Here is a 14,229-nt window from a genome sequence, read left to right as displayed (position 1 = left end):
GCTTGTATGTGTAACTATTGAACAAAGCCATAGTGATTTCATCGACATCGTGCGGACTTCACTTTCTACATCCTTGGATCTGAGGTCTTGGCAGCCTGTTTTCTGCACTGTCGATAGACGGAGGTATTGAGCGGAGTTCCACATTTCTATTGTAGTCTTATAATGATATCTGCACGAAAAAGAAAATTAAAGGTGATTATTGCTGATTTTTATCTATTTATTTATTTAAATGCAGCCCTGGGCCCTTTCACACTACAGACTACACATTTCACTTTTGGGACATGGAGTGCATTTGTATTCTTTTATTTCCTGTTTTTTGAACACTGCTGTGCATTTGTTTCTCCATTCTCCGTTGGCCTTTTTTTATCCCTGCCATCAAAAACCAAGATTTTTTGTTTTGTTGTTGTTTTGTTTTTTTTGTTTTTTTTTTGGGGGGGGGGGGGGGCGTGCATCTTGAGGTGTGTTATTATTATTATTATTATTTAGTATTTATATAGCGCCGGCATATTACGCAGCGCTGTACAGTGTATATATATATATATCTTGTCACTAACTGTCCCTCAAAGGAGCTCACAATTTAATCCCTACCATTGCCATATGTCTATATTATGTAGTGTAAGTACTGTAGTCTAGGGCCAATTTTAGGGGGAGCCAATTAACTTATCCGTATGTTTTTGGAATGTGGGAGGAAACCGGAGTGCCCGGAGGAAACCCACGCAGACACGGAGAGAACATACAAACTCTTTTGCAGATAGTGCCCTGGCTGGGATTCGAACCAGGGACCCAGTGCTGCAAGGCGAGAGCGCTAACCACTACGCCACCGTGCTGCCCCTGAAAAAATGCATCGCATTGTGAATACTACTGTGAATTTGACACATGACAAATAATGTATATGTGATTTGAAAAAATCGCTGACCCAAAATTATAATGCAGATCAGGTGTTCCGACAGCACACAAACTCTAGTGACTGCATACTTGTTCTAGCTGAGTGACTCAAAAAGAGTATCACCACCTGTTACACTATTTGCACAACATATATTCCAGCGGTAATACAAGCAACGCGCGTAACTCAGGAAGGCAGGCTCATTACATAGCTAGGAGCGCTGCTATGTAAGGCATGTATAGCGAGCACTCCCTCACATTAAGCAGCGCAGTTGCTGAATCAAGGCCATAGAGAGATATCAAATGGGTGCTCTACTATCTATTTGGATAGCTGCACATCAACACTGGTTTTGAGATAAAAGTTGAATCAGTGTTGCTCGCAAATATTCTTCACCAAAGCCATTTTCCCATCGAAAATGGCATTTTTGATTTTAGTAATTTTTTGTTTTCCAATATGGCAAAAAATCAGTGGAGATGCACAGAATTGTTATTTTTACAGTGAAAACACAAAAATGGTTTATTTAGGGCGAAAATGTAAAAAATATATATATATATATATATATATATATATATATATATATATATATATATATATATATATATATATATTTAGCATGAAAAAGCAAACAATTGCGTTTTTGCTCAAAAGTCAAAGTTAACATTATTTTTGTGAAAATTAAAGCAAAAAGAATATCGCCATTTTCACTAATCACTGACTATCATGAGCTACTTGGTCTTGCAAGCTGTGATAAATATAACAGCTTTATAATCACATAGTTTGCTCTCACTCCTCCTCCTCTGCACTGCATAATAATCAATTACAAAGCCCGACTTGCTGAGGGCATTTTTCACAAAGCTCTCATCATATGTAAGCACATGAACCTTATGCCCTCCAACCATAATGTAAGATGTATCTAAATCCCCTATCAGTATCAGGTGGCCTCCGGGTCTCAGCAGCTTTGAGATTTTCTCCAGGTTCCTCATGTAATCGTCTTCATCTTTACTGATACAATCCAATATCCATAAACTGGTGACACAGTCGGCGAGTGGAAGCACAACAGGATACGTTATATTCTCATTTTCAAAGTCACATGATATGATATGACTGATGGATGTCTTTAGTTGCTCATCCTTGTCCTGAACTTGGGCACTAGGGAAAAAAACATAACAGATGCCTTAAAATTATTATTTTTCCACTTATACAAGCAAATAAGTGCTGGTTGGGCACATGCATGTCCATAACTAAGGTTGGGTTTACACTGAATCAGTTGCTATCATCTATAAAACCAGTGCTGGGCCGAAATTACGCATGAGCGTAATTACGCATCGTAATTCAATGTAAATTTACGCGTAAGCGTTACGCGTAGCTTACGGTCTTACGCGTAATTATTTACGCGTAAGACCGTAAGTGGTATCGTAATTACACTGTCTACCGTAATTGCTAGGCATGCGTAATTTTACGAACACTTACGCGTAATTTTACGCGTAATTACTAACGTAAAATCTCCCATTTTCTAAGAGTAGCCAATCAGTCAACATCCTAAGCAACCAATAGTATCTTCTCCCGCCCTTCAGTATAAGCGTAAGTTTTGACGCATACGAATGATATGTACGCAATAACTGTCACATTGACGGCTATTGCGTACATATCGTCCGCATGCGTCCAAAAATACGCATTAATGGTCATTACGGCACTACGCGTAACATCGTAGTGTAAGCGCCTTCATTACGGTATCCTTACGCGTAATTGCGTAAGTTTACGCGTAATTGCAGTGATGTACCGTAGATAATTTCCTATGCCGTAACCGTAATTGCGTAATGCGTAATAGCGTAAAATTACGCGTAATGATCCGTAAGCGTAGATTTTTCCATTACGAGCAGCACTGTATAAAACAATGGAAAAACTGAGAAGAAGGAATTTTCCATGTTTCTCTATGGGTCCGTTTACATCTGTGTGTTGTAGATGAAAAGTGACTCAGAGGGAAACTTAGAGAATATCTGAGGTGAGTATTTGCTAAGAGCCCAGGTTATCACCACAACAATATGTACCACAATCCCACTGATCTCCTAAGCTAAATATCTTGCAAGGACTGTCAGGTTGGATGTTAATGGCTAAAACATAACATACAATAAGATTAATATATCAACAAAGAACTTTCAGTGAACATGGAGGGAAAAAAGTGCCGCTGTGGGGTACTTACCTCGGGAGGGGGAAGCCGCTGGATCCTAATGAGGCTTTCCCAGTACTCCTCAGCCAGCCCAATCCAGCAATGAGACCTAGGGACTAGTGATGCTCATTCAGATTTTGTGGAATTAAAATTTCTGAAAATGGAATCAGAAAACGGAACTCGGAAGTTGGATTTCTGCAGAAATACTGCATTACTGCAATTCAGTAATTTTAGCCCAATTACAGAACTCGAAATGAATGGACCAATCGGAGAATTCAGAGTCAACTCAGAAGTATTTGGCCAATCAGAGAAGGCAAAAAAATGACAAAAATAACCACTACCCGGAAATCGGAACTCGGAAATCGGATTTCAGTGGAAATACTGCATTAATGCAATTCGGTGATTTTGACCCAATTACAGAACTCGGAAGCATTGGACCAATCAGAGAATGCAGAGTCAACTCGGAAGTATTTGGCCAATCAGAGAATACAAAAAATAAACCAAAAAAACACTACTCGGAAATCGGAAACCAAACGGAAATCTGTGGAATCGGTAATCGGCATTGGTGGAAATCGGAATTTGACATTGACATTTCCAACCATCCCTAATGAGACCCCCAAACAAACCAAAACAATAACAATGACAGTTGCTGCTGGCAGGCGCACTAGCAGCTTTTCACTGTGGATCTTGAGGAAATAGCTGAGCTCCATTGGGTCCTTGCGAGCCTGCGGCTTCGCAGGAGAGCAGACCTGATCGGACTCGGCTATTTTTGTTGGAGCCTGAGTAGAAAGCCACTAGTGCACCTGCGCAGGCAGGCAACTATCATTATCATTGTGTTGGTTTGTTTGGGGGTCTCATCGCTGGATTGAACTGGTTGAAGATGACTGGGGAATCCTCATTAGGTTCCAGAGCAGTGGTGTAGCAATATGGGATGCAGAGGTTGTGACCATAACAGGCCCACTAGGGGCCCTTTTTCATCCATCTTATTTTCTTTTTATTGGAGCTATGCTGGCAATGAACACCTCTAATGTATACATGCATTGGAAATGGTAATCCTTAAAAGGGCACTATGGTGAAAAATGTAAAAAAATTGAAATATGTGCAAACATATACAAATAAAAAGTACGTTTTTTCCAGAGTTAAATGAGCCATAAATTACTTTTCTCCTATGTTGCTGTCACTTACAGTAGGTAGTAGAAATCTGACAGAAGTGACAGGTTTTTGACTAGTCCATCTGTTCATGGGGGATCTCAGGGATTTATTTATTTATTTTCAAAAGTACTTAGTGAATGGCAGTTGCTCTGTTCAACTGCCAAAAAAAACTGTGTAGCGAGCAGGGAAGTTGGCCAGCATAAGTCCTAGACACAAATACCAACTCGGGAAAGCTGTGAACTCTTAACCATCCTTGTATGATATAAGTTGTTGGAACACCATAACTGAAGGACCGCCATTGAGGGTGGGTCCTCCCACATTTCCAGATAAAGCTATAACTGAAGGAGCGCCATCGAGGGCAGGTCCTCCCACACCATCAGATAACACCAGGGGCGTAACTAGAAATCACTGGGCCCCCCTGCGAATATGTGGATGGGGCCCCCCCCATAGGTGCCAAATAATCGTAATGGGGCAGCGTTTCACTGTAAATTAATTGTAAAGTGGGCAACATTTTACCAGACAATCGTAATGTGGGCCAGAAAATCGTAATGTGGGCAGAGTTCACTAGAAAATCGTAATGTGGGCAGAGTTCACCAGAAAATCGTAATGTGGGCACCAGTCACCAGAAAATCGTAACGTGAGCAGCAGTCACCAGAGAATTGTAACGTGGACAGCATTCACTAGACAATCGTAATGTGGGCAGCGTTCACCAGAATATCGTAATGTGGGACAGAAAATCGTAATGTGGGCAGAGTTCACCAGAAAATCGTAATGTGGGCAGCGTTCACCAGAAAATTGTAACATGGACAACATTCACCAGACAATCGTAACATGGGCAGTGTTCACCAGAAAATCGTAATGTGGGCCAGAAAATCGTAATGTGGGCAGCGTTCACCAGAAAATCGTAACGTGGACAGCATTCACCAGACAATCGTAATGTGGGCAGTGTTCACCAGAAAATCGTAATGTGGGCCAGAAAATCGTAATGTGGGCAGATTTCACCAGAAAATCGCAATGTGGGCAGCAGTCACCAGAAAATCGCCATGTGGGCAGCAGTCACCAGAAAATCGCAATGTGGGCATCAGTCACCAGAAAATCCTAATGTGGGCAGCAGTCACCAGAATATCGTAATGTGGGCAGCAGTCACCAGAAAATCCTAATGTGGGCAGCAGTCAGTCACCAGAAAATCCTAATGTGGGCAGCAGTCACCAGAAAATCCTTATGTGGGCAGCAGTCACCAGAAAATCGCAATGTGGGCAGCAGTCACCAGAAAATCGCAATGTGGGCAGCAGTCACCAGAAAATCGCAATGTGGGCAGCAGTCACCATAAAATCCCAATGTGGGCAGCAGTCACCAGAAAATCCCAATGTGGGTAGCATACACCAGAAAATCGTAATGTGGGCAGCAGACACCAGAAAATCGCAATGTGGGCAGCAGACACCAGAAAATTGCAATGTGGGCAGCAGTCACCAGAAAATCCTAATGTGGGCAGCAGTCACCAGAATATCGTAATGTGGGCAGCAGTCACCAGAAAATCCTAATGTGGGCAGCAGTCACCAGAAAATCCTTATGTGGGCAGCAGTCACCAGAAAATCGCAATGTGGGCAGCAGTCACCAGAAAATCGCAATGTGGGCAGCAGTCACCATAAAATTACAATGTGGGCAGCAGTCACCAGAAAATCCCAATGTGGGTAGCATACACCAGAAAATCGTAATGTGGGCAGCAGACACCTGAAAATCGCAATGTGGGCAGCAGACACCAGAAAATCGCAATGTGGGCAGCAGACACCTGAAAATCGTAATGTGGGCAGCAGACACCTGAAAATCGCAATGTGGGCAGCAGACACCTGAAAATCGTAATGTGGGCAGCAGACACCTGAAAATCGCAATGTGGGCAGCAGTGACCAGAAAATCGCAATGTGGGCAGCAGTGACCAGAAAATCACAATGTGGGCAGCAGACACCTGAAAATCGTAATGTGGGCAGCAGACACCTGAAAATCGTAATGTGGGCAGCAGACACCTGAAAATCGTAATGTGGGCAGCAGACACCTGAAAATCGCAATGTGGGCAGCAGTGACCAGAAAATCGCAATGTGGGCAGCAGTGACCAGAAAATCGTAATGTGGGCAGCAGACACCAGAAAATCGTAATGTGGGCAGCAGACACCAGAAAATCATAATATGGGCAGCAGACACCAGAAAATCGCAATGTGGGCAGCAGTGACCAGAAAATCGCAATGAGGGCAGCAGTGACCAGAAAATCGTAATGTGGGCAGCAGACACCTGAAAATCGTAATGTGAGCAGGCTGGGCAGCAGACACCTGAAAATTGTAATGTGGGCAGCAGACACCAGAAAGTCGCAATGTGGGCAGCAGTCACCAGAAAATCGCAATGTGGGCAGCAGACACCTGAAAATCGTAATGTGGGCAGCAGACACCTGAAAATCGTAACGTGGGCAGCAGACACCTGAAAATCGTAATGTGGGCAGCAGACACCTGAAAATCGCAATGTGGGCAGCAGACACCAGAAAATCGTAATGTGGGCAGCAGACACCAGAAAATCGCAATGTGGGCAGCAGACACCAGAAAATCATAATGTGGGCAGCAGACACCTGAAAATTGTAATGTGGGCAGCAGGCACCTGAAAATCGTAATGTGGGCAGCAGACACCAGAAAATCATAATATGGGCAGCAGACACCTGAAAATCGTAATGTGGGCAGCAGACACCAGAAAATCGCAATGTGGGCAGCAGTGACCAGAAATTCGCAATGAGGGCAGCAGTGACCAGAAAATCGTAATGTGGGCAGCAGACACCTGAAAATCGTAATGTGGGCAGGCTGGGCAGCAGACACCTGAAAATCGTAATGTGGGCAGCAGACACCAGAAAATCGCAATGTGGGCAGCAGACACCAGAAAATCGTAATGTGGGCAGCAGGCACCAGAAAATCCTAATGTGGGCAGCAGGCACCAGAAAATTGCAATGTGGGCAGCAGTGACCAGAAAATCGCAATGAGGGCAGCAGTGACCAGAAAATCGTAATGTGGGCAGCAGACACCAGAAAATCGTAATGTGGGCAGCAGGCACCAGAAAATCCTAATGTGGGCAGCAGGCACCAGAAAATCACAATGTGGGCAGCAGACACCAGAAAATCGCAATGTGGGCAGCAGACACCAGAAAATCGTAATGTGGGCAGCAGACACCTGAAAATCGTAATGTGGGCAGCAGACACCAGAAAATCGCAATGTGGGGAGCAGTCACCAGAAAATCGCAATGTGGGCAGCAGACACCTGAAAATCGTAATGTGGGCAGCAGACACCAGAAAATCGCAATGTGGGCAGCAGACACCAGAAAATCCTAACGTGGGCAGCAGACACTAGAAAATCATAATGTGTGCAGCAGACACTAGAAAAAAAATGCACCTGTGAAAAAAAAACAATTCACTTACCTGACAGAAGTCTTCTCCTCTCCCGGCATCTGGCTCGTAGCTCCCCGAGTCCTCCTGCAGCACATCTCCCGCGCTGACAGGCAGAGTGCAGGGCTACGGCAAGATGGCTCCCGAAGCCCTGTACTGGAGACACAAATAGTCTCCAGTGTAGGGCTTCTTCGGCGGCCATCTTGCCGTAGCCCTGCTCTGCCTGCCGGAGACTATGCAGGCTGCTGGAGCAGGGCTGCGGGGAATGAACTGGCGCAGCGTCTATTAGACGCTGCGGCCAGTTGAGCACCTTGCTGGGGGGTCCAGAGCAGCGCTCCCCCCACGCACAGTGAGCGGGCCCCAGAGCAGCCCCGGGCCCCCCTGCGGCTGAGGGGGTCGCATCCCCGGTAGGTACGCCGGTGGATAACACTATAAGTGAAGGACTGCCATTGAGGGTGGGTCCTCCCACACCACCAGACAAAGCTATAACTGAAGGAGCTCCATCGAGGGCAGGTCCTCCCACACCATCAGATAACATTATAAGTGAAGGACTGCCACCGAGGGTAGGTCCTCCCTCATCACCAGTTAACACTGTAACTGAAGGGCCGCCATTGAGTGCAGATCCTCCCACACATCTGCAGACCCTACACCTCTGCAGAGGTCCTGCACTATTAACCACTAACATTTTTAGAAGCTTGCCTGCCATTAAAGTCAATAAGGCTCGCCATATGTGTTTTGTGTACTTTCTCTGTAAAATTTGCAAACATTTTTTTGTGATGTTTGGCCATCCATGCTGAAGAGAAGAGGTCTAAGAATTGGAATCTTGTAGTACACCAACAGGTAGGGTGTTAGAAACAGTTAGTATTTCTATAAGATTGTGGAAGGAATCTCCAGTGATGATGATGCATGTCAAAAAGATTTTCCAACACATCAGAACTGAGGGAAGGAAATTCTGGAATAAACTTTCCACCGCCCTATCACATGCAACCCAACACATACTTCTTTAATTCTCCTATCCCACTGCTCCTTACTTTATCTAACACTTGAAATACTCTATGCTTCAGGAATACGTTGTTTCTTTTACCCTATAAATGAGCAATGCACTCTTTGATCCCTGGATAGATTGAATTTACACTACACCTCACCTCTTTCCTTCTAGCTTGGCGGCATGGGCTGATGTGTGCGTCCAATCATAAGCTCCAGTGCGAGAGTCCTTCCATCTGCTTGTCTCCATGGTGCATTGCTCATTGGCCTTCAGTATAATTATGTCCCGGAAGATATCACAAGCTGAGTAGAGATGATGAATAATGGAACCCATACTGACATCAATCAAGACATCTCCCTTCACAAAACCTGCATTATTTAAAAACAACATTTCACATGTTAAAGAGACACTGAAGCAAAAAAAAAAAATTATGATATTATGATTTGTATGTGTAGTACAGCTAAGAAATAAAACATTAAGATCAGATACATCAGTCTAATTGTTTCCAGTACAGGAAGAGTTAAGAAACTACAGTTGTTATCTCTATGCAAACAAGCCATTAACTCTCCGACTGTCTTAAGGTGCCCATACACTCGTCAGATTGGCAGCAGATAGATAAGAAATGCATCTGATGATCTATCTGATGCGTTTTTAGAACATTTTTTACCAGGATAGAATTCCAATAGATTTCAGTTTGAAATCTATTGAAATTCGATCTGATGGCATTTTTTTGCCATCAGATTTCCATTAAGGCCAATGCAAACTGATAAGCAATCTCATCAGATCGACCTAAATTTTCCACCCTGCAAGTTCGATGGAAATCCATCGAAATCGATCGAAATCGGCCGTCGATCGGTCGATTGGCCAACCGATTTGCAATCGATCGATCGATCGATCGGGATCGATCGGTCGGCCAGAAAATCGGCTGAGTGTATGGGCTGCTTTAGTCCTGGAGAGGGCTGTTATCTGACTTTTATTATCTCAACTGTAAGTGAAGAGTGAAGAGGTCATTACATCACAGACTGCTCTGAAAGACTCATTTTGAATGCTGAGTGTTGTGTAATCTGCATATATTATAGAATGATGCAATGTTAGAAAAAACACTGTATACCTGAAAATAAAAGTATGAGAATATTTTCTTTGCTGCTAATCTTCTAGTAATTATTCATAGTACACAACCAATTCACTATATCACTTTTTTTCCGCTTCAGTGTCTCTTTAAAGGGACTCCGAGCTCAAGTAAAAAAAGAAAGTTGTACTCACCCGGGGCTTTTTCCAGCCCAGTGCTGGTCGGGAGGTCCCACGACGGCGTCCTGGCTCCTCTCCTAGTCCCCGTTCCGGAATGGCTGACCGGCCGCAGCCCGGGCGACACTCTGCTGAGTATCGGGCTGTTCCTTCCGCGTATGACGCGGCTGACGTCACACGCCGGCCGCCTCGCGTCATCACGGCGGCCGGCGTGAAAGTACTGCGCATGCGAGATTAAAGCGCGCATGCGCCGTACTGCCACGCCGGCCGCTGGGGTTTTGCTGTTAACGTTAAAGTAAAATCGGTGATCACGGCAGTAATCACGGATTCTACACGCAATCACGGCTAAAATCTGAGTCGAATTCGGAATTCCGTTTCAAATTCAGATCACGATCACGGCATATCCGGATTTCGATACTGCCATGGCCGGATTTACTCAAATTTGTGATCAGGGGTATCCAAGCAAAACACTGACTAGGACTTCCATGGAACCTCACATTCTACATTTGCATATAGAGCAGACCTCCCAACCGTCCTGAATTCAGCGGGACTTCCTCAGGTTGGGGGAATCACCTCCAAACACCCCTCTCCCCCTTGTGCCCTGGCTGGGCAGGCAAAGGAGGGAAAAAATGATTGAGACACCAGTCGCATGCCAATGAGTAGTGTGGGGATACATGGAGGTAGTCCGTAATCATTCCTCCCTCCCTCCTCATGCCCCCCCTTCCTGTGTCCTCTTGCAAAGTTTTGCTGCAGTGGTGGTGACTGTGGTTATCTCACCTGTCCATGGGTTCCAGCGGCCGGCTCCTCTCTGCTTCCTGTTTCCCATGATGTGCCAGTTTTATTACCTCTAGTTATTAGTAAGCGTTTGACCTGGTACACATCTTCAATTTTGATTGGCGAATGATTGGCCAATTTTACCATTTCCATGAAGTAAAAGGGTCAACAGATTTTGAATTCTATAAACTTGTCATAAAATTGTGTAGGTTAAAATCTCCTATTACATAGAGGTGGTTAAATTGATGATTCAAAAATTCTTCCTTTCACTATGCTAAAATAAAGTGATTATTGACTGTAAAGGCTTTAGGGTGCGTACGGGGGGGGGGGGGGGGGGGGGGGGGCGGTGGGGGAAGTGGGGCAAGGCCCCAGGCCCCGCGCTTGAAGAGGCCCCTCACCGCTGCCACTTACATTTATATTATATACTGCCAGCAGCTCGCTCGCCTAAAGCCCTGAGGCTTCCTGTATCTGGAGCGCAGACCAGCCAGCGTTCCATTTGCCGGCCCTGCTGGGTGCGCTCTGCGCATGACGTTACGATTGACGTCATACGCATAGCACTCACAGAAGTGCGAGTCCTCGATCTACAGGTCCTGCCCACTGGCCACTGCAAAACTCCCGTCGGCGGCCTGACCTGAAGCAACCATGGACCAGGCACCAGTGGTGCTCCCAGTGAGTGGTGACAGGCTCTCCTCCTCGCACATGTCCGGCTCTGAACTGGCTGGGTACAGCAGATCTATCTTTTTCCTCTTATGTGCAGTCGGTGCGGTGCCTGTCTGATCAGACACTCCTCCTCTCTCGGCTTTCTGGAGACACCAGCTGTTTTGGAGGCTGTGTCCCGGGATGAGAAAAAAAACCTGTTGGAGATCCGTCTCGCATAGGACATCCACTTTGCATAACAATAGTGAAGCTGTCCGGGAATGACAGGACCCCAGCGCAGAGCGGCAATCCACACTTTCCCTGCTCCCCCTCCTCCTCCCCTCCCTCCCAGGGGAAGTTTGTAAAGTGTCTACAAAGTCCTCGCTCTCCAGTGCAGGTAGGAAGTGAGGGGGGGAGCAGGTAGGAGTCTCCACTGTTTGTAAACACAATACTTGGCCTTTGAACCTATCTATTCTGTTATTTAGTGCTGATGGACGAAAGGAGTGTAGCTTATTGCCAAATCCACAGACAAAAGGGCTGTAAAATCTCATTGTTTCTGATTGATCCTCTCTTTCTTTGAACTTTGGGGGATGGGGGAGGGGGGGTGGGGGGGGGGGGCAAGTGGAAGTAGCAATCACAGCTGCTGCAAGTAATGATTGCCAGCCGCACCTCACCCAAAAGCCCTGAGGCTCTTCCTAGTCGGCTCCACCTCCTCCACGTTACACTCAGGAGCTCTAACCGCATGTCCTACACCGCTTGCCCGCCCTGCCAGGAGCACTCTGCACAAGACGCCAAGGTTGACATCCTGAGCTCTCCCGGCAAGATGGGCGTGCAATGAAGGACGCGCCCTGCCTTGTCACAAGATGCGCATTGTGCAATTTACCGCCGACCAGGCAGGAGGAGCCTCAGGGGGTTTTCGGTGAGTGGGAGCCAATATGTTAACTCCTGGCCTGCAGTGTGCTGGAATAGTGCCGACTAGGCAGGAAGAGCCTCAGGTTGAGCCAGTGTATAAGACTATAATTCCTGCTGTGTGCTGACATGAAGCATGTGTCGTCCCCCCCTCCCCCTTCCCACTACCATGCAAATGCAATCATGCAACAGGCCATCAGATTTAAGAGTCTGTTGCATGATTGCATTTGCATGGTGGGGGCACATTGCATGTTTCATGCAAGCACATAGCAGGAATTAAAGTAGATCTTTAATAAAGCGGACCTGAACTCTTGCACAGGACAGAAGGAAAACAGAGAAATGCACCCTGTATGTATTTAGGGAGTTAAAGGATACCCAAAGTGACATGTGACATGTGACATGATGAGATAGACATGTGTATGTACAGGGCCTACCACACCAATAACTATGCTGTGTTCCTTTTTTCGTTCTCTGTCTGAAAGAGTTAAATATCAGGTATGCAAGTGGCTGACTCAGCCTTGACTCAGACAGGAAGTGATTACAGTGTGACCCTCCCTGATAAGAAATTCCAACTATAATACACTTTCCTAGCAGAAATAGCTTCTGAGAGCAAGACAGAGATAAAAAGGGGAATTTCTTATCAGTGAGGGTCACACTGTAGTCACTTCCTGTCTGAGTCAGGACTGAGTCAGCCACTTACATACCTGATATTTAACTCTTTCAGGCAGAGAAAGAAAAAAAGGAACACAGCATAGTATTAGTGTGCTAGGCACTGTACATACCCATGTCTATCTCATCATGTCACATGTCACTTCTGGTATCCTTTAAAAACACAGGCATTAGTTACACCAATTTACAAATGCAGAATATGTTGTGTGGGATCCATCAGACCTCCTGTGTGAATCTTAGTTCCTACTCTAGTGTCCTAAACCAGGGCATGCATATCAAGAGATAAACAAGAGATAAATACAGCAGATTTAAAAGGAGATTGCCCTACTTCTCCAGCTAGCATATCATCGCTGCTACATTGCTGGCTGGCATCAGTTTTCTGAGCATGTTAATAATCTGAAAGAAATTCCGATTTCTGTTTTTTTCCAATTTCTGTTTTGCCAATTTGTTTTCATTTGTTTTGGATTCTCTGATGCCAAAAATAACTAATAAAATACTCCTAAAAAAACGGAAAAATTGAATATCGGAAATTAGAAAATCGGAAAAATGGGGAATCGGAAAATCAGAAATGCACAAATCAGAATTTCTGCAGAATCGAAAATCGGCATTTCCAACCATCCCTAACCACAAATAGTATCTTATGTTCACTCCCATCAGTTCTGCAACAGTACCTGTCTCTAATCATCATTAAAAACACAGACATTAGTTACACATTTATGAAAATACACAAAATACTAAAGGGGTTCCCTGTGATCTTCTGTTTGCCTATTGGTTTGGTTGATACAAAACAATTCAAAACATGCATTACAGAAGATATGTTTTAAAAAGATGAAGCAGTGTACGGAAATGAGAGTTACTATTTACTGTAACTAGTTCATAGGGCAGATCTGCTATACATACCGGAGCTGAACACATAATGGAAATTCATCATGGGAAATTTCAGAGCATCTTCTGTGAAGACCATGTCTGGCTTGTCAGAGCAATACGTTTCAATGTAATCTCTACTATGAAAGTCATGCTTATGGTAGAACTTCTTTGGTGCACACTCCATCGCGAGAGGGTCTTCTCCACTCTGGTTCCCCACTTCGTGCTCTACACATTAGACATTGGTGTTCCCTTTATAGTCATATAGCAGCAGGTCAGGTGGTCACAGCAGTTATTGTGTGTGTTTTTTCATGGTTTCTTTTCCAGGTACTGTTTGTTATAGTCTCAGGTCGTTCACAAGGATTCAGCTGACTGAGCTGTGATTACTATATGACTTTTGCTGAAGATTAATGAACTATTCACTTCTGTTCCAAATAAGGTTATATGCTGCGTTGATAGAAGGTTAAGTGCAAGTGTAAGTGTTTCATTTTTCTAATAATTTAATTTATAATTTGTAAAATGTGTATGCATGTA

At 44.8% G+C, this 14,229-nt stretch overlaps 1 protein-coding gene across 1 annotated transcript; it reads right to left on the bottom strand.

Annotated features, from left to right (window-relative positions):
- Window positions 1-1,500: 1,500 nt before the first annotated feature.
- Window positions 1,501-13,916, bottom strand: LOC137524165 (indolethylamine N-methyltransferase-like). Its single transcript, XM_068243739.1, has 3 exons — window positions 13,732-13,916; window positions 8,759-8,966; window positions 1,501-2,032 (listed from the first exon to the last, which is right to left on the bottom strand). Exons 1-3 carry the CDS (start codon window positions 13,880-13,882, stop codon window positions 1,609-1,611), a joined length of 783 nt encoding a protein of 260 aa, XP_068099840.1. The 5' UTR covers window positions 13,883-13,916; the 3' UTR covers window positions 1,501-1,608.
- Window positions 13,917-14,229: the final 313 nt, after the last annotated feature.

Source organism: Hyperolius riggenbachi, chromosome 7 (assembly GCF_040937935.1).
Source record: "Hyperolius riggenbachi isolate aHypRig1 chromosome 7, aHypRig1.pri, whole genome shotgun sequence".
Lineage (NCBI taxonomy): Eukaryota > Metazoa > Chordata > Amphibia > Anura > Hyperoliidae > Hyperolius > Hyperolius riggenbachi.
This window is presented reverse-complemented; position numbering and strand designations above follow the sequence as displayed.